Raw genomic sequence first — 21,417 nt, forward strand, 5'->3', positions numbered from 1 at the left:
AAGGGGTAAAAACGTACAGATCAGTCAGTTGATTGTTTGTAAGGCTGATCACTCTGAGTAAAAAGAAAAACAAAAGAAAAAAGAGGAAGAGCGGTGCTTGTGTATTTCAGTGCAGAGGTAGTTGGGGATTTCTAATATAAAAAAAGTAGACATGACCAGCTATGCCCTGAATGAGTAGAAAACAATGCATACCATAAATACACAAAATAATGTGGTGTGTAATGTAATGGGCCTGTCAATCAAGACTAGAGTATGGTAGTAAGGCTGATATGTTTGCTAAGGATTGCAGATTCAGAACCTTTACTCATCTAATGCATCATGCTTCAACACACTTAAAATTCCACATTGTGCTTGTTAAATTTATAACCGGCAAAAGCAGTTTGATTTATGGTTAAAAAGCCTAATTCAAGGACAGACTGATCAGAAAATAGTGTGATAGCTGCATAAATTAAGGACATACACATATTAGACAATATGGATGATGGAAGATTGATGCAGAGAGTCACAGACCTCTTCGATGAATGGGAAGACAAATTAATGACAGAAGTGAGGTTGTTGAACAATAGTGGGAGGATCAAAGGATGAAGCATAAGGCCACTGTCAACAACTAAGGAATATGATAGATGTTGGACAGAGGTAGGGAGAGATAGAATGATGAAGAGGAGTAATTACAAGACTGTTTCAGATAGTGAGGAACACTGAGAAGATGTAGAGAGACAGTAATGATGAATGAAAAGACGAGACGATACCAGAGGTGGATGATAAGACAGGGGGACAAGGAAATAGAGGCCAACAAGTCCAGCACTGAGAGGGAGGGATGGGTGGAAGAAGAGTCAAGTGGAGTCAAAACTGATGTAAATGGACTGTTAGTCAATCACTCACTAGGAGGAAGTAAAGGTGGGGATTATATAGCAAAATGCATAAGAAAAAAAGATGGAAGGAAGTGGAGAAATAAAGTGTGTAAAGAGATGAAAGGAGCAAAGTCTTTCAGTATGACACAAAGAGGTTTCCCAGTAAGAGGTAAAAGCAAAAAAAGAACCAGTGGTACAGAAGTAAGGGAAGAGAGAGATGAAAGGATAAGTAATTAAACTGTTGACAGACTGTTTAGGCACAGCAGGCGCTTGATGAGCAGAACAAACTGTAACCACGGCAACCACTGGAGACAGACAGGGTTGGTTTGGAGGAAGGAGATGCAAGGGGGTGAGGAGAAATGGGGGAAGCTAAATGTGAAAGTGAGAGCGATACAGGGCACTGCACAAAGAAAGAATGACACGAAAGGAAAGGGAAAGATTAGAGAAGAAGAAAAAGAAAAAGCAAAGATCTCGGCTGAGGTATCTTTAAGTTCATGAATGCCTGGAAATGAGCTCAGGCTCGGTAAGAATTTTAAAAGATCAAGAAATTGCTCACTTTTTTTAAAGATTATCCCCCACTCTTTGCAATGCTGATCAGAATCTATTTAACTACATTTCAATATTGGCCGATTCAGCAATAAAAACTGAGAATTGCTAACAAGTTACCCTTACATTTATCTAATTTTCTGATCAACTTTGATCTGTTCAATCCCATCAGAAGTTTTGTCCAACAAGCATAAAACGTAAGATGCAATAACTCCATTCAAAGTTCTTTATCGATTGTTCAGTCTGTTAAAAAAGGAAGAAAAAGGCTGAAATATACCCCAATAAATCCCTCGAGTCCAAGCTATATGGCATTCTTGCTTGATAAATGTGTGTAGATGGTTTCAGCACTATACCACACCAAGACAAGTGCCCTTAAATCTGTCGGGTCCGCCAGCTGATATTTTGTTGGCATCATCACTTCGTTATTTATTGATTTTAGGGTATAGAGGTGGTAAAATTGAAAGTGTTGTGAGCTCCAATCCAGCACTTTGTCTACAAAAGCAAATATGTTTGCCTGCATATTGTCAACAGATGTAGTGGGTTGAAGATGCTCAAGTGAATCACAGTGCAGGATACAGCGTGGGGGATGACTGTCAGAAGAAACAAGCTTGTACTTAGTCTGCAACACTTACAATCAGATCCTCTCAGTGTTTCTGCCAATATCAGCACTGCTAAGCATTTAAATACGAGACACAGAAATCAACAGACCCAAGGGGAAACCAATAACTTGTGCAGGCTCTTTGCAGTGCAGCATTGTATTGTCCTTTATTAATGTCACACAAGGAAGGGGAAAAAAAAAAAAGCTCTGTGTTGAGTTACAGTCCAAGTTGTAATTCATTGCCAGAGAGTGGCTTCCGATTAAATACACACTATTCCAAACACGCCTGAACTAAGGAATGATTTAGATTTTTTTCCAACAGCGATTTGTTTTCTAAACGGATGGTTGCACCTCTCACAGACACAGTCTTTGTGTCTGCATGGTCATCACAACTGAAGAGTTAAACTGATGACTACAGGTGCAACACTGAAAAATCAAATTAAACAAACAAGATGACAAACAAACAAACAAACAAAAAAACCCAATGAGGATGTGCGTGTATGTTTGTCTGCCGGCATGAATCAATACAGCCGTCACTTTGATTCAGAGGCCTGGTTGGTATGTCATTGACCTACTGTGCTGGATGCAGAGGGCTGATTGGGTAATTGTTCTATTACTCAGGATTTCCCCTTAGAATGCTGGGAACCCTGCTGAATCATCAAACTGCTACTTGCATAAACATACATACATAGCTGTTTCCAGTTGTGTCAGCCAATCAGGGTCCATATAATTGGCGCTGCAGGGGTTTCTGATTGGGTGGAAAATGTTGACAGCTCAGAGGCTGGGTGCTGGTGTGTTTTCTCTCGACCTGTGTTTGTTGTTGATTTGCTTCTTTTTTTTTCCCAGTAGCATCAGCTATGTAAACATTTACAGGTGCACAGAAGTGGGCGCACACACAAGCACCCACTGAAAATATGGCAAGCTTGCAGCAAAAGCTGCTATAATTGAACAAGAGGAAAAAAATGGATTGAAGAATAAATTAGAGAAATAACAAGAAAATAATTTTCTCCCATTTAAAGTCCAAATGGATGAGTTTGAATTATGTGTAGGAGGATAAAGGATGGAAATAAACTGCAGGCATGAAAGGAGGAAGAAGAAAAGGGCAGAAAAACAAGTTCATCTTTAGGTTGAGTGACAGATCAGTTAATTTGCAACACTTGTCTTAGCTGACATCCTACAAAGAGATTTGTGGATGCAAGCATAACCCACATCAAAGGGCTTGTTATATATGCAAAATTGTTTGAAGAAGTCATTACAAACTAAAGCAGTGTCTCTGGCAAAGCCTGAGTATCTGTGAGCCCAAATACATACAACCCCTCTTCACACACACACACACACACACACACACACACACACACACACACACACACACACACACACACACACACACACACACACACACACACACACACACACACACACACACACACTCTCTCTCACAGATCCTCAGGTATCGAACCATAAAGTGTAATGAAACTGAACTCAAATACCTGGACAATGGATGCCTAAACTCCATGCGCTTAGTTAGGGTGCTGCACCTCACAGGCAATTTTTTTAAGCAGCATTAATTTGTAACAGGCAAATTGAAAACAGGAAAAACTCAAAAAGTCCTCAAAGTCTCCATTTCTAGTCTTGCATCTCCACAGTGGTGTGTTGCTGCTGGAAAACAGCATAGTTGCACAGGCATGCTGTCGGACAATGTTCTGTTCTGTGGCTCTCGAAAGAATCTGCTGTCTTAGCCAGCAACGAGCCAAAGATGAGGTGCAATATTTGGCTGTAGCTCATCCTTCAGCTCTGTTTGGCTGAAGGATGAGCTTGCAAGAACAGGTTTGTTTGACAACAAATGTTGTAAACAGTCTTTGTGGATTTATTAATCAAAAGAACAAACGGGTCTGCTTTAATGCACAATTCAAATCTTGATAAAGCTCGACACTTTCAGCACGTGGGCTGGGGTCTTGGAGTTTGACGTTTCCCGCAGTGAAGTGGATTTCCAGACAATAACTTGCAGATACTTCAAGGGGAAGAGAATGCCACTCTAAACAGCCTATTGACAGGCTTATCGCTAGAATTGACATCCAGTGAGTCAGACTATTTGAGTGCAGCAGTAAACATTCTTCTGTAAAAACCTAAAGATTTACAGAAGTAATGTATGATTCATTTTCACAGAAAGTGCTGGGAATGGGAGGGGTTCATCGACGGCAATTGTGAGATAGCCTTCCATCAACTTGCTACATGACGTATAATTTAGTAGACAGACCAATAACAGTGGAACTCTGGAGACCTTTCCAGGAACTCAGTGGTAATAATGAAACTCAAGTCAAGATATTTCAGCCTCCATTGCTTCACTTTATATTGAAGGAAACCGTTTCACACTCCCTCTTGTTGGCCACACAATATTATGGATATGCAAAGATAAATATGAGCCCCTTTAGTCCATCTCTACCCGACTGCCATTGCCCATGTAATTTAGTAAAGGGGGAATCTTGAAAAAAATTAAAGGCTTGCATGTATATAAAGGACGGCAATCAATGCAGCTCTTAAGATTTTTTCCCCTCACATTCTAATAATAACACAATCTGCATTTAAATGTGAGCATGTGACAAGAACAAAGACTGTCAGCTATTAATTACAGGCTTTTGTTGGCTTTCATCTTAAACCACTGTGCAATTTAATCAGATGCAACTATCCACCGCCATCTGGAGTGGGGAAGAATCAAAGAACAGTACTAAGAAAGAAGCTGTTCTGTAGCAATGTGGCTGCTATTAACCAATAAGAAATGAGCATTTCAGGTGCAGCAGTGTGACAGAACGGTTTTCAATAATGTCTGCCGTTCTCTCAACAATCGTTGTGAGTTCAGCTGCATCCATCTGTACGACTGCTACAGATGTACAGAGGGGAACTGTCACCGCTTACAAAAACACGTTCAAAGCATTTAATGCTTTCTTGTCGGAGTGACACTGAAACTTTACAAAAGGAAGAAACAAGAAAGCGTAACACAAGCCTGTGCTGGCACACATCAAATAGATTTAGTTTAGATAATAGAAGCACTTCAAAATATTCAAAAAAATGTTTCATAAAACATAGACTCCTCCCAGTCCCTTTGAGCCACTGAAAGTGCCAAAGAAAATCACTGTCACTGTGGCTGCCAATTCAATTTAGCTCCTGGAAAATGGAATCCCTGAGCTGTTGAGCTGCGCAGGCTTTCCATGGAGAGGAAACAAAATTACAACTCTTCTGCAAAGAGCAGGATATTGGACATCATCCTCATAAAAGGTGTTAATAATGTCAGTAACACTGTTAGAGAACTGAGTGGAAAAACGTTCAGAGCGACATTATCTTGGTAATGAAAGGTAGAAAGTGTTTTGACGGCTACAACCGTGGATTATTTCGGTAGGTCGTGGTTAAACTTGTTCCTTTCACTTTATGTCGAAAATTCCACTCAACCCATAAGGGAGATGAGAGCAAGGCCTTCTTATTACTATGGTACGCGCTTTGAGATTTTTTTTTTTGTGCAGCATCTCCATGGTTCACTGATTCATCACTTGTGGCAAATCAGAGCACAGGGTTAACTCTGCCCCCTGGTTTCTGACTCTGACTCTTCCTTCACTCAAGCATTTCGCACAAACGGAGAATAAGTCTTCCAAACAGGCATGATATGAAAGAATCCCAGGTGGCGTTCAACTTTCATCAAACTTCACACTTAATATGCCATTCCAGTTCATTAAAAACTGGGTTGCTGATCTATGCAAAGCCTTGAAAGAAGCCATACTTCAAAGCCTCCACCAATATGTTTTAGTCCAAACAGAGAGAGCGGTGAACAAGCAAAGCGATTTGCTTTCTCTCCAGTGTTACCATGTGCAAAGATAAGACGCACGTTTAGGAACTTCACTTTAGATAAAGTGCTGCAGCCAAAAGCACTCCACACTGTTACAATCCTGCTGATGAAACGCTCATGTCTTCAAATTTTCTCCACCTAAAAAGCAAATGATATTTTCGGAGAGCTGAATAAAAATCAGCGAAACCGAAGTTTTCACAGTCTTCTTGCAGGAGCTGTAAAATATGCACCAGAAAAAGAAAAAAGAAAAAGGAAAAAGGAGGCCTTTCTGAGCCTTTTGAGTCCTAAAGTGATGCAGAATTGGAAGTGGTAAGAAAAAAGAAAACCTGACTGTGCAGTGTTGCAGGAATAGAAACAATTATCAAAATCTTCCAAATAGGATGGATTCCAACAGGATTTAGTGAGAGAGTTTCTTGCATACAAATGCATTTAAAGATGCTCGTTTTTTCACCATGCAAATGCATTTAAAGATGCTCGTTTTTTCACCATGCAAATGCAACACAGAGGTTTGGGAGGAATTAGCTGAGAGGATTTAAAAAACTGTTTTATTGAGGATTTCTGCTGTGAGGAGACTGCAGTCTTTTTATTTTTAAGAGAACTCACTTCTCAGATTTCCCATTTCACCTTTTTTCACTCCTTCCATTTAGCTCGGGGCGTTCTGCAAACTTTTTCTATCAATGACCCTGTGCTATATGGCTGAGGAAAACAGATGACTGTACAGAGTGGAAATGAGCTGAAGAAAAAGCCCTTGGTGACTGACTTTAGAAGTTTTAATACATTTTTCCATAATTGTCAAAAATAATACTAAATTGTCTTGGATACTAATATTAGATTTCTCACTACAAACAAACCCAAAGCAGCCAGACGGCAACCTTTCAATAACAACATTTCTTTGGGACAGTATCCATTAACAGACAGGTGTTTCTTCCCCACTTTGTAAGGCAATACTTTCCTGCAAGAATTCTAAATACTTTTCCCAGTTATAGTCTGACATTACCTTCACTTTGATTTACTTTTGAGGGAAAGGACCATTTATTTGCTATGTCTACTACTATAAACTATGTAAATGTCTTAAGCGTGTGTATGTCTGTCATCAACATTAATGTTCTGCAGGAGGTTTAGAAATGAAGCAGGGCAAAGTGAAAACATTTCTGCTGGTCTCCAGCAAGCATTACCGATTAAAGATACAGATAAAAGCATAAAGCTTGATAAAAGAATTATTGTTAGCCAGGGTGCAAAATTCAGCCAAGAAACTAACCTTTATTTCACAGACCAGTCAACTTTGGGTCCAGGTGACACTATCACATATTTTGATTATTGATCTGTGAAATTGGCTTTATAATTAAGTTATGTGACTGAACAAGACAGAGCTAGACAAATTGTCAAAACTTTATCTCCTTATGCATATATATAGATATCCATGTACACTAGATCAGTGTGTAAGTCATTAATTCAACAAATTTTAAAAGAGAAACAGAAACTAATTTACGTAGTCTCCATTACAACCAATAACAGATGGGCAGTATACCCAAATGCTTCTTTTTTTTTGTTTTTGTTTTTAAGCACAATGTTAACTGAGAAATGAAGCCTATTGTAATGTAAATTATGTGTGGAGTATCTTCATTCAATCCTTCACATTATATATTTTACATCCTTGAGTAATGATTCATGAATAAACTTAAAGCGCTTTGTAATTAGAGTGGCTCTGCATTCAAGCTTTCTAAACCCAGATCCCTGACAACAGACTAAGGCCAGGAAGATTTTTCTCAGTAGTTAAGGTGATGTAGAAGAAGAGCAACAAAGTCTCTGTAAATCATAGGGAGGGGTGAATGAATGGGTTAAACAGAGACTCCTCCCCCAAGGGAGTGGGCTTCAACTCCTGTCAACAATGACCTACTTTTTAGTGCGTTTGAAGCACACATGTGGCCTTGCTGGTCCGGTGGGAGGGGCTCGGTACAGGAAGCACAGAAGGGCGAACAGAATGGAGACACTGGTTATTAATTCTACCTTTTCCACAATTCTACCTACCCCAGAGCTTTCACTATCACCCCAAACAGAAAACTTTTTCATCCTCCCACTATTTAACTTACCACCTTTCCTTCCCATTCTACAACCAAGCACACTACTGTCGTCTTCCTGCTTCTTCAACCATCACAATGACACCTTACAAAGTCATTTTTGACATCTTTCCCTTTCCCTAATCAAATCCAGTCTTCCCTCCCCCATCCCTCTCTGACAGTGATGGATGGCGGCCTTCACCCGTTTATCGCCTTTACATATTTCTCTGCTTAACGACAAATTCACACACGCTGACTCTTCATCCTTCTTTCCTTCCATCCCACTCTTTAGTCCTTCTGTTTCATTCTTCCTCAGCTCTTTACATTAATGGCTTCATCATCCTCTAATCTTGCACTCTTCCCTCCATCTTATGCATTCCTCTACCATTTTCGTTGCCCCTCGCCCCCATGCATTTGTGGTATGTTTCCATATCCAATTTTTACCCCTCTCCCTGTGCTCTCTGTACTCTGGCTGACTATTATAAAGGACAATATGACAGAGGAGCCATAGTATCAAAGGGATGAGTGGGCTTACAGTACACACGACAGCTGCAAGAAGAGGCTATGTGGGCGTTCTTTTGTTTCTTGCCTAGAGAGAGAATTTGTGTGTGTCTATGTGTCGGCCTCCCTATAATTATGAGTGTGTGGGAAGACTGTTTTGGTATGCTCCTGGTTGTTTCTGTATGTGAGTGCTCACCTAATATCAAGAGCCTGGATTATGAGTAAGAGCGCATTCTGGATAGACTTAGTGCAATTGACAGAAACTGAGTGTGTGTGTGAAAAGCAGTCTAAATATTTGAGCTTTGCATCTGTGCCAGAAGACTTCATGTGTACCAAGATTAAACAATGCAGCTGAGCTGGACACCTCTGCTATATGTGTTATTGATCAAGTAATGTGAAGTCTATCCTCAGCTCGCCACAACTTTTAGTCAAACAACCTTTTTAGTGACGGTGTTTGTTTTTGGGAGTGAAGTCTTGTGGTGCATCGGTTCACAGCCCAATCAGATGTGTGGATTACTGTGCTTGTGATAAGTAGCTTTTGAGAGCTAATACAAATCCCCTTGTTTATAAACACTGCAACATTCCCTAAGTCGATTTAAGTCGATTATAAGCTAATGGCATTTTGTGGGTGAAAGAGTGGATGCACAAACACACAAGCCAGTGTGCAGAACTGCAAATATGTATGCAAATTTATTATTCCTGGCGTTTTGGAGTGTCTTCTAATGTCTCTGATCTCCAGAGAATTAAAAACTGAGATAAACAGAAATTAAACCTTTAAGTGCAAAAGGTCTTCAACGTGAAATATGAGAGAACGTCCAGACGCAGCCTTTAGGGTCATGTTCTTGGGTTTAATAGTATTCTCTGAAAAACCCTTAATGCAAATCCATCATTTTCAAGTCTTTAAGCAGCTACATATCAGGGGGTGTTTGGCCTCACAAAAAGAATTTGCACCCTCCTGTGGCTTTTGTGGGGTTTAAAACAGAGACTTTTTGGAAAATGGGGTAACTGCAGAGCAGTTTTTCCAACAAAGCTTTCACTTCATGCAGCCTTTCTGCTCTCTCCACCAGTCTGTTTCTTGCTCTCTAGAGGGTTAAAGGTTTAGCAGGATAGAGTGGAGAGGAATATCCCAAAATAGAAGCGGTAAACTCAAAGCTGTGGATGCAGATACAGTTCACATGCATGGGAGCTCGTACCACTGACACCTAGAAGCATTAACACATCCTTTCCTGCAGAAATCAGCTTTTTTAAAATCCCTAAATTTTATTTTCTTTAACCTTCAGTTCTCTCATCGTTTTTCTCTTAATCATCATCTTATACACTGTCTCCTTTTCCTCTCATCCATAAGAGAAGCAGGTTTGACACAGAAGGGTAATTTTAATGCTTGCTGCCTTGAGAAAGCAAGATATTGAGAGACTGTAAGCCTCTCGTAGTCCAGCCTTCATGCAAGTTCAGCAAAATACTGCAAACTGGTGCGTTTGTGGAGAAAAATGTTACATTGATTGACAAACAGGAAGATAGATGCATGCGAGACAAACAGGGTAGTTAGCCAAGCCTTACTGTACAAAGTGAATGTAGATACTGCACCAGTCAGTTGTAGTTATGGTGCACGCACACACAGTATTGGACCTTTCTGTTGTATCAGTACAGTGGGTAAGATGAGAATCTATTGATCTTGAGAGAGTGAAATTCTAGTGTTGCATCAGCACAGTGAACAGAGCACAGAGGCAGGGAAAGATAAGGTAAAGAAAGATCAAATCAAGAGTTTGAAAAGTCTTACACGACACCCAAGAGTATGACTGTGGCCAAAAGCATCTTCGGCTAGTGATGCAGTTTTTTTATGAGCTTGAAAACTGGAAATAATAACGAAAGATTTGCAGAAGTAATGAGGCAGCAATATAGTCAATTTATATGCAATCAGATAGCTGTGTCAGAAACTGATGAGAGTAGGATACAGGAACTGGATCTAAAAAAGTTTTAATCAATTAATCAAGCTTTTTAATCACAAGTGCTAACCACATGCCCTTTTGAAGTTTGGGATGGGTAATCTTTAGATTCTGATAAGACTTTACAAGCTCATTTTTACTGGAAAAAGTCAAAGTCCTACTACAATGTAGGACAAAAAGCTTAACCCAACTGATTTAAATTGAATTCTTATTATGTGTATAGGCAAGAAATACCTTTTGACAAGAGGCAGATGAATTTCAAAATAAAGAAAGGGTATTGCAAATAAAGCTTAGCTCAGCATGTTGGTTACAGACTTTGAACACGTGCTGATAATGGACTGGGTTTTGCTGATGCCTTGTGGTCCATCTGCTACTGTTAAAACTTTACGACACTTTACATAAATCCAGAGACAGGAAGTGTAAAAGAAAAAAAGATGTAATATTTCATCTGGAAGCAGTAATGAAATGCCAAATTACAGCACACTGAGTCACAATTTGTATCCCTGAAGCTCTGGAACAAAGAAAGCCTTTCTATGCAAAGTGACGCTCCAAACAAATACTCCTTATAATTGTAAAAATCATTTACTTGTGTGATAACCATTGTTAGGAGAAGCTAAAAAGAGACAATGGGGGAGGAGATCATGAAGGGTGAGACGAAAAGAAAGAGCAAAAGGCTGAGTTAAAATGAATTGGACAGACTGCAATCTATCTCTCTGGGTCAGATCGATCAGCAAGTGAAGGGATCGGTTACATCCAACTTTCTGTGAGAGCGCAGAAGAAAGCTTCGATACTGCACTGCTCCAGCTGCAAATGAGATCCCCCATCTAATAGGTGAAAAGCAAGAGATAAAGGGGAGAGAGATGCATAAGCGAGGGAGACTGAGGAAGAAGTAAGGGAGAAAAATAATTGCATATGAAAATCAAGAGATGCAGCAGATCGGGAGGAGAGATAGACGAGGACGTTAGATAAATGAAGGCAGAGAGGGCAAAAAACTGAGGGAGGAGCATGTGTTTGAGACTGGCAACTAACAGGGGAGAACACAGCAAATTCACATGTGGTATGGTGTGGGGAGGGGTGTGTGTACATGTCAATGCATAATGTGCGACTAAAAGAAGGAGCACAAGAGGCAAGGAGACATGGAGGTCAGCAGCAGAGTCAGCAAGCAACAGAGAGACAAAAAGACGGCGGGGGTGGAAAAAAAGGGGTGAGGAAGACTTGTGACTGATAACATTGTCGTACTCAGGTTGCCTCAAGGGCAGAAAAAGGCTGAGGAAAAAAGAAAGGGTGAATGAGGCATAAAGAAAAGAGACCTGGAAATTTACAGTGCAGCCAGAGGCACAATGGGTTCTAAGATGGAGGGCAAGCCAGGATGGAGAGACAGGAAAGACAAGAAAGAAGGTAGAGGGATGGAAGGCAAAAAAGTCAGGAGTACGAGGAGAGAGCTGTAAGGGTGGAGAATGTGAGCAGGCATGATTCCAACACAAAGTTGTGGGGTTTTCAACAAGAAGGAAGAGAAGGAAAAAAGTGGAAATTCAAGAAAAAGTTAAAGAAAATAAGATGTAGCAGGAGGGTTTGATGGGTGAAAGAGTAAGAAAGAGAAGGGCGGAGACAGAGTTAAGATGGCGTGAAAAATAAAATAAAGACAAAGAACAAATAACAGAGAAGGGACACAGAGGATGGAGAGCACTGACAAGTAAAGTCAGCTGTCTGATCAGCATTAATGAAGTACTGGGTAAGCTGGACTTAAGCACCAAGCTCTTAGTATGCACAGCTCCACAAGAGCCCAGGAGGCTACGACTTCCAATATCAACTCATGGGGCCCTGAGGACTGGTGTTTGTGACTTTGATCCAGGCAGTTAGGCGTGTGTGTGTGTGTGTGTGTGTGTGTGTGTGTGTGTGTGTGTGTGTGTGCGCACATGTCAAATATATATAAACAGATGATACCAGAGATAAGGAAATAACTAGTATCTTTGGTAAGATGGTATGAATATTTTCCCTGAAAAATACATGGGTCATACAGAAGTCATAGAGCTTCTGAGTCGAGAAGCAAAAAGCAATTTGAGTGATACTGCATTTGTTGTCACATATTTGAATCATTGCCTTCCATCATTCTACTGAATGGGAACACAGAAAATATTTTTGGTCATCCTACCAAACCAAATTCCATTTTTTCCACCTCAATAACCATCTTCCCTCCCATTGGTTTAAAGTTTTACCCAAATATGCGTTTCAAAGGGAAATACATCACATTAGAAAAAAATAAAAAAAATAAAAATCATTCATTGGAGCTTAAAGTAATCCTTAAGTAATCTATTCCCATCATCTCACTGCGATACTGCTTATTTCATTCCCCCTCTTTGCTTTAAGTGAGAACTTTTAGCCTGAGATAAAGATGTAATAATTTCAGGAGCTGGGGTTGTTATCTCGTTCTCGCCCCCCCCCTTATCACTTCAAGTGTAAAGTTCAAAAATGGGACACCATAGCCTCATCTAATTCAGAGCTCACATTTCGAGAGCAGACCACAGCATGCAGAGAAAGGAGGAGAATATAAAATGTTGCTTTTCATATCAAAACTGCTTCAAAGCAGATAGTTGGTAAACCATTTCTTCTTTCACGCAGAAAAGAGCACAGCTAGGATGTAATGGAAACCATTAAGTAGCAATTTGTGTCAACCTGAAGAGTCGGCATGATGTATTGCTATGTCTGGTCGTTATTCAAAGTATTTGGTTTCAGGTACTCTGCGTCAGTGTGTAATCGCCACGCTTTCTGCTCCAAACAACCCCCCCTCGATTGCAGAGACATTGGTATGTCTGACTCACCATCTCATCTTTCACCACAACTATGACCGTTACCAACGATCCCTGTCACACTCCCTGTATCTAGGTAACAGTTGCTATAACAACTGTAATGCATGCCAATCAGTGGCAGTGACTCACTTTTCATACCATATCACAGTCACTAATTGTGTGTTCACTGGCATATTTTCTCCATGTCTGAGACTTACATCAGGATCCTTAGTTTTAAAATTAGTTTTACTGCACAAGGCCAACACTGGACTTTACTCGTCTTTTGGAATCAAGGAGGAAAGGCTTGTGACCCAATTTGCTTCCCTGACCCACAGTCTTACGAAAGCGTACTCTATTATAATAGTTGTCTAAGCCCCTCATTCACGTTTCTAGGTAACTGTTACCATGGGGACTGGCTGTGTTCAGTCTTCTGGGATGATGTTGCTAGGAAATGAGCTGGTGTTGAGATGAGTGCCTCTGAGGATACAGTATCTGTTAGAGTTGCAGCAACAAAATATGTATTGTATTACCATTTCTAAATATGGATTTCTTTTGCTACTGGATGATGAACCAAGTGGGCATTAGTGCAGAGTGAGACACAAACAAGCATGTATGTGTGCAAAACAAGCCTTCTTTCCAGCTCTGCCTAGTCAAAGTAGGTGGAAGACAGGAAACCAGACAAATGAACACTTCAGATGTCTCTTATAATACAATGTCTGATCAGTAGCCAAGGTTAAAAGCTGATTTTGGTTGACTTTTTCTTCCTTTTCTCTTTAGGTCTGTGGATAGCCAGGCCTTCTACCATGCCTGTCCCCCCACCCCTCAATTCCCACAGAAAAGCACACCTGCCCCACACACACCTCTGCCCTGAGCAAAGAGCAGAGGGCTCCACCCTCACCTCTCTCTTCCCTCCATCCATCCTCTCTTTCTCTCTTCTCCCCCCACTTCTTATTTCATCTTTGCCCTCCTTATCCCATCTAATCCACTGCGCCTGCCCAGGGGCTACGAAGAGAACCCTTCCAGAGTCTGTCACATTCCCGGTGTTTCACTGGCTGACTCTGGTCACATGCTGCCTGCTGCCCTCTCTGATCGGAGCCGGGGAGACGTGGGGTGTCGTCTCGGCCTGTCCTTTCCACTGCGTGTGTCGAAACCTTTCTGAATCCCTCAGCACGCTCTGCGCGGACAAGGGCCTCCTGTTCGTCCCGCCGCATGTTGACCGGCGCACGGTTGAGCTGCGACTGGCTGATAACTTTATAACTGAAGTGAGCGGGAAAGACTTTGTAAACATGACTGGATTGGTTGATCTGACTCTGTCAAGGAACACTATCCATGTAATACGACCAATGGCCTTCGCTGACCTGGAGAGTTTGCGCTCCTTGCATCTAGATGGTGAGCAGCAACATGTTTTTTTGGAGGGGGGAGTAAACACTGTCCTGCTGATCTAAAATGTTCAGACAACATTTCAACTGGTAAAATATTTAATCAGTTAATGGAATCTTTTTTTTTTTATGTTCATCTCAAGGTAACCGCTTGACAACACTTGGACCCAGGGACCTTGCAGGTTTGGTCAACCTGCAACATCTGATTGTCAACAACAACCAGCTGGTTAAAGTTGCAGTCCAAACCTTTGATGACTTCTTGCTCACCTTAGAGGACCTTGACATGTCTTACAATAATCTCAGAAGGTAAACACTCCCCTTTGTCATAATCACCCACACACAATGGGACCTGACACTGTTCTGCTTTGTTAAGTAAAAACTCTAAAACTAGATTTTCTCTGTGCTCAGGTCTCAGTCTCAGATATGTGCCCCAGATACACAACTTGGCTCTAAAATTCTCAAAGCACAATGGCAACTGCTTGTATGAGATTGTTTGAGTCAGCAAAGATAATTAAGTTATCCAGGAGAAAACTGCTGAGGCTAGAAGAGGTGGATTGAAGGCGGAGGAAATTCAATCAATTTTGACGCCGCTCTAATTTTGTTTGACTTAAATTTAGTTAAGATTTCATGAAGGCATCTCTAAACTCCCTCCTCTGTCGGTGTATAGTTCTATAACCAATGTATATAGTTTCAGTAGTCTTTATGTAGGGCAAAGAACTACATAATCAGACTGATCCATATTCAGCCTCTATTCCCTCATCTACTCTTCATAGTGGCATACCACTGGATGCTGATGTTTTCTGCAGTATTTGTCCCCGTTCAGATTAACGTGTTTCAAATGTTTCCTCAACTCGAGTACTCTGGCCTCTCCCCTGCTCCTCTGCAAGACAAGTGCAGAGTTTTAGTGATGCACAGATTAGCAACCAACTGGCCTTTGTTGTGAGTTGCTGAGGAGGCTGCTCTGAGTTTCCAAGAGTCTGGGCGATCGATACAAATGCTCAGCCCTGGAAACGGGTCAAGTGATGCAAGAACTATCTATCCTGGTTTATACAGGTGGAAGGCTTACTTGGTAAACATGCTGTTCAATGTTAGATTTGTTCCTTTGTTCTTCATGTCTTTGCTTACTAGCAAAATGAGAACTGACAAATATATTTTTACTAAATAAAAGCACTCGTAGCATTCCACTTTACACTGGCTAAATATAATGTTACTGTTAAGCATACAAGCCTTATTAAAATGAGCAAACAGCTAAATAAAAAGTACCCTGAGCAACTATTTAGATATGAAAGAGGGTTCCATGTGCTACAAAATCAATATTAACTTGTCACTTGAAACATATGATTTAAAACTGTCCAACATTAAAAAAAAAGCACAAAATGCAATGAACTTAAATAGAGAACAAAGATGTAATCAATTAACAATATACATTGATGTACTTTCATATTCAAAATCTAACCTACACTGCTTCCATAACCAATTGGTTAAATCACTTGGCAGCAATATTATAATTCAATATTGATTACACCTGTGACCAACTAAATAAATGCTTCATATTGGCCCGTTTTGTGAGTCTCACTTCGCCGTAACAGATCTGAAATGCTGAATACCTCAATGACATCAGGGTCACAGATAGGACTCTTGAAACCCAGAAAAATGAAAGGACAGAGGTCAGTTAAACATTTGCTGTTGTCACAGGACACAGGAAAAGAGTGAACTTTGGCGGATCTAATAGAGGTTCAGCATTTTGATCCTTAAATCAGGTTAGCGTCTTACACTGCATCAGTGTTCCCATCTGAGGAGTGAAGTCATCTTCACGACTGTATTTCAATAGAAATTCCCTCCCGTCTTCGCTCTTCAGTCAGCATATGATCCATCATGGTGCAGTTTACCAATAAAATTAATCTCATGAATCATTCCAAATAAAGTTTCATTTTAATCCCACAGGGTACCATGGGAGTCCATTCAGAACATGGCAAGTCTACACACTCTGAACCTGGACCATAATCTAATAGACCACATAGCGGAAGGAGTCTTTGGAGAACTTTATAAGCTTGCACGGCTGGATATGACCTCCAACAGGCTCCGAACTCTTCCTCCTGATCCGCTCTTTGCAAGGTAGCTTTTCTTCCCTCCAAATATTGGTAGTTTTATAAGCTTTATTAGAGTTTTATAAGCTAAAACTAAGGCGTTGTCTTATTTGAGACAGATTTTTTCAGTGTTTTCATTTAGGTTAAATGTCAAAAACATTTCAGGTCAGATTTTGGGTTCAATAATAACCAACTTAATTTTCCAGCATTATTTTCCACATTAATGTAATTTCATATACAAAACCTAACCTACACTGCTCACACAACCAACTGGTTAAATCAGCTGTAATTCTGGTCACAGTTTCCTTATTTTCATCCCAGATGTTAGATTTGAACAACCTTTAGTTGTAATAATGGATACTAATACTAATAATTTCAGCGAACTGATTGCTGTTACTTCTGCTGTCAGGTCTCAAACAGGTGCAATAAGTCCCACACCCTACAATGCTGTCATAAGCTTAAATTTCGGAGGGAACCCGCTCCACTGTAATTGTGAGCTGCTTTGGTTAAGGCGGCTTATCAGAGGAGATGATATGGAGACCTGTGCCACTCCTCCTCATCTGGCTGGAAGGTAAGATTTAGATTCAGTGGTTTATTTCTCATCCTTCTAATAGGAGAGGTCACCTTGCGTTAGAATAAGGGTGAACAGTGCCCCAAGCCTAATAAAATGTACATAAGTATCTCACCAACGCCGTTTCAAGGTTAATCTTGCCTGCAAGTTCTTACTCTAGACCTTTTACTAAGTATAACCATTCACGAAATTGCATTTTGAATACTGGAATGAAATGACATGTGCAAGAATCAAACCAAGTGAAAACTTGTAGGCCACAAGGATTTGTGTTATCAGTTTTTATTCTAATATCTAAAACCTCTCTTCCACAACATGTCTAATCTAAATCTGTAGTCAAAATATGCAGAGAAAAGAAAGACTGAGGAGGAAAATTAACACTTGTTATTGTTATCCATCATTAACCACTTTTTCTCTAGTTCTGTTCACATGATTGTTTAGAAGAATCTTAACGTACATTGTTCAGACTGTCAGGGGTTACTGAATTTTACTTCATTTGGACAAAAGCACCTCCATCTTTAAGTTAATATCTAACAATCTGTTAGACCCTCATTTGAGGAAAAGAGCATTGCCTTTCACTGTTTCATTAGTTTCCCATTCCCTCCTTAGGTATTTCTGGTCGATCCCTGAGGAGGAGTTTACTTGTGAGCCGCCACTCATCACTCGTCACACCCACAAGTTGTGGGTGCTTGAGGGCCAGCGGGCCACACTAAAATGCCGTGCCATTGGAGACCCGGAGCCAGTAGTCCATTGGGTTTCACCAGACGATAGGATCATTTCAAACTCATCCCGAACCAGTTCTTTCAGCAATGGGACCTTGGATGTTTTGGTAACGGTCGCCCGGGATGATGGGGCATACACATGTATTGCAATAAATGCAGCAGGTGAAGCAACTGCCACCGTGGACCTGAAAATAATTCCGCTGCCTCACCGGGGTGGGGTCAGTGGAAACACTGGGGGTAACACCAAGAACAACAGGAACGTGACCAATGGAATTTTACGGACTGACCCAGGCTCATCAGATATCAGCACAGGGAAAAACGGGATTAACAACGGTAACGGACAGGGAGGAGAGACAGAGGATGGGAAAAGAGGAGATGGAGCAGTCGATGAAGGTGACAACAGAAGGGCCTCAGATGAGGAAGAGGCTGATGGAGGAATCATGGAGGAGGATGATGCGGAAGAGGTGGAAGGCAGGATGGTTGGAGTACAAGGAGTGACATCAACCTCGGCCCAGATTCAATGGGATTTAGGGCGTTTGTCTGAAGCTTATGTTGTCTGGATGTATCAGATACAATACAACTGCACCGCCGATGAGACCCTTATCTACAGGTCAGTCAAACTTCATTTTACACTTGCAACATGATGCAGACAATTGTAGGCTTTCTACATATTCAATTTACTGTTAGTTTAAAAAGTAGCTTCGATACTTGACCGCAGGTCATCCATTTCCTCTATATCTAAAACGGGTAATTTTTCTCAGCGTCACCCTTTCAAAAAAGGTCAAATCTTTACTCATGCAAAACCCTTTAAATATTTATCCATTACAACATGACACTTCTGCTGTGAAACCGTTCTTCTTGTGCATGGACGAGCACATAGCTCGAGGGAAGGATGAATGGGAACATAGATGAAGGGATCGAGAGGCAGAGGTACTTAATAATTTATCTCCGTCACTGTGTGACAAACCCTACAGGTGAACAGCCAGTGCATACGAAAACGTGCACAACAGGATTATTGAGTGGATGAAAATTGTGAACCAAAAGAAAACTGGCCTCTGAAAAGAGGATTTTTCTAAAATTTCTTGTGCGCTGAAACAGGAAAGTCTATAGAAGCATGCATTCAGCATTGTACTCTGCTTTGAGCTACCATAATCATGTAGTGAACATTAGATATCACATCATATAATAACATCATCAACGTGAATCTTGAAAAACTTACATTTTCAGCTTAATTCATCTTTGGTTTTACTTTTGGCAATTCAACTAAAGTAGGGGGAAATGAACTTTGAAGATCATGTACACTGCATTCAATAATGTTTTGATTTCATTGGCCGAGATCAAATCACAATTTATGTGAATTAACATGATATTGATATTACATTATTTCAATGCTTTAATTATCATCCAAACTGGCACATCACAACCTTCCTCTGACAACAGGAGAGATATTAATCAAGCTGTCTAAAGCAGAGGGTAGTTTTGAGGGGGAGAAAAAAAAAAGCATGTGAAAAATTTATTTAGATGCCAGGAAACATGCTTAAAAGCTTTATGAACTAGAAGCAAACAAGTAGAGGGAAGATCAAAGCAGAGTCTCAGAATTTGACATAGCTTCACATTCTGCTTATACCATGTAGCTCTGATACTCCTACAAATCTTTACAAACCAACACTCCAAACCTTAAGAGAATGACTAGAAGAAACAGAGTCTGAATAAGAAGGATGAAGAGGAAATATGCTGGAAATATGAAATGGTAAAGGAGTCGCATTCTTAAAGATATTACAGTTTAGATTCTGTTGGCTGTACAATACTACTGCACCATTCAAGAATTACATCCATACAAATTCCAGGTTTATTGTCTACAAATTTACAAGCAGGGAAAATGAAATATTTATGAGTTGAGGTCATTGCTACTGCAAAACAGTGGCTGAAAAAGTAGGGAGGATGGAAATAGAGGATGCGTGTGGGCTGGGCAGGGACTTCCCTCATGGCATTTGTGTTTTTTCTTATTTCATTTGGCACTAATATGGGCTTTCATTGCTGTTTCCCTAAGGTGTTGTAAAGGAGGCATTAAGCTGTAAGTGTGAGTGAGAAGGGTTGAGGGGAGGAAGGAACACAGACGTAGAGTTGACAGAGAATATGAAAAACTAGATAACTGTAATCAGAAGAGAAGATTATGGGAGAATTTTTAGATGAGAATGAAGCCTCTGAGATCATAGGAGGTGGAGGAAAGGGACTCAGGGAGAGGATCGAGCTAGGATATGGGTTCTTTCCAAATCACCAAGATTGTGATGAGGGAGGGATGGGTGAAAGTTAGACATATTGGCAGAAAGTAAGTTGAGAAAGGGTTGAGGTGAGGTCTTACAGGACAATTCAGTGAAGTGAGGGTAGAGAAAGGGAGGGAAGATATTTTAATCTATCACAGAAATAGAGTAATACAAAACAGAAAAAATGAGTACATATAACAGGATATGTTAGGGGGGAACGTATAAGGACTGATGTAATGAAAAAGAGAGATGGAAGAGAATGTAGCAAAAATTTGAGAAACCTGAAAGACGTGAAGCAGTTAAAAAAAGAAATAAAAAAACACTGAGGAATCACATGACAGACAGCAGGAAGATGACGAAATGGAGACTAAGCAATGTGGTGAAAGCCCTGCAGCAAAGAGCTCCACTGATGGGTGGCTGAGAGGATGGAGGTAAAAAGGTGTCCTATTGAAATGCCACAAGAAAACAAATGATTCTGTGCAGTCCCCATGACACATTTGTGGAAATGAGACAAAAAACATATATATATATATATATATTAAAGGGAGTTGGCTTGCTACTTAATGGTATCAAGTAAAGGTGTGCTATGTCTAGAGAAAAAGGATTAAAGCATATTCTTAGATATATTCTGAGATACTAAATGGGGATGCTCTGTTAATGAATATCTTTGAAAAATCTGCATTAAAAACTGAAGACTGAGCAAGACAAATACCAGCCATCAAGTGATTAGCAACATATTTAAGATACTCCACAGCAACCAAATCCTGCTCGTTAAATCTTTATGCTTAAAGTTTATACTTCAGAAACCATAAGCGACAAAATATTGTCCTTCCAGATTTATTCACATTCAAAAAGAAAAAGCTACATAGAAGCGAATAATATCCCTTGGAGTGCCCCTAAAGTCAGAGTGTGACCATTTTTCTCTCATTTATATTCTGCATTACAGATGCTAATGCTACAGCTAGAAGCTCTCGTCTCATACAGCCTTTTTGACATGAAAGTTCTTCTTTCTTATAAACTTTTCCACTCAGGGATGCCAAACTGGCATAAATTCCACAAAATGGAGGGCATCTTATAGTGATAACATGTCTTCAATTCCTATTTTCCCCAAGCTGAATTAAGCACATAAAGGGTTAAATATCACAGGTCAAATACTAATCTTAGGATCAGTTTTACAGAAACTGCAGCTTTAGAAGAAATGAAGACTCAACTGTGCAGCTTGAAGGAAAAATAAATAAATGCTGAGACACAAAATGAGAGAAAAGGATATACACTTCAGT

At 40.3% G+C, this 21,417-nt stretch overlaps 2 protein-coding genes across 3 annotated transcripts in view; one reads left to right on the forward strand and one right to left on the reverse strand.

Annotated features, from left to right (window-relative positions):
- The window catches only part of LOC140282208 (pyruvate carboxylase, mitochondrial-like), a 254,267-nt gene that overhangs the window by 73,585 nt on the left and 159,265 nt on the right, over window positions 1–21,417 (reverse strand). The window lies entirely within an intron of this gene.
- LOC140281963 (leucine-rich repeat and fibronectin type-III domain-containing protein 4) overlaps window positions 1–21,417 on the forward strand; it is a 35,959-nt gene that overhangs the window by 4,113 nt on the left and 10,429 nt on the right. The window contains exons 3-7 of the mRNA XM_072376484.1: window positions 13,895–14,506; window positions 14,640–14,802; window positions 16,441–16,611; window positions 16,993–17,154; window positions 17,761–18,483. Coding sequence (XP_072232585.1) covers window positions 13,921–14,506; window positions 14,640–14,802; window positions 16,441–16,611; window positions 16,993–17,154; window positions 17,761–18,483 — 1,805 coding nt within the window. The 5' untranslated portion in view covers window positions 13,895–13,920. The remainder of the gene's footprint in view (window positions 1–13,894; window positions 14,507–14,639; window positions 14,803–16,440; window positions 16,612–16,992; window positions 17,155–17,760; window positions 18,484–21,417) is intronic.

This window comes from Leuresthes tenuis, unplaced genomic scaffold (genome assembly GCF_036924035.1).
Source record: "Leuresthes tenuis unplaced genomic scaffold, fLeuTen1.0.hap1 SCAF_22, whole genome shotgun sequence".
NCBI lineage: Eukaryota > Metazoa > Chordata > Actinopteri > Atheriniformes > Atherinopsidae > Leuresthes > Leuresthes tenuis.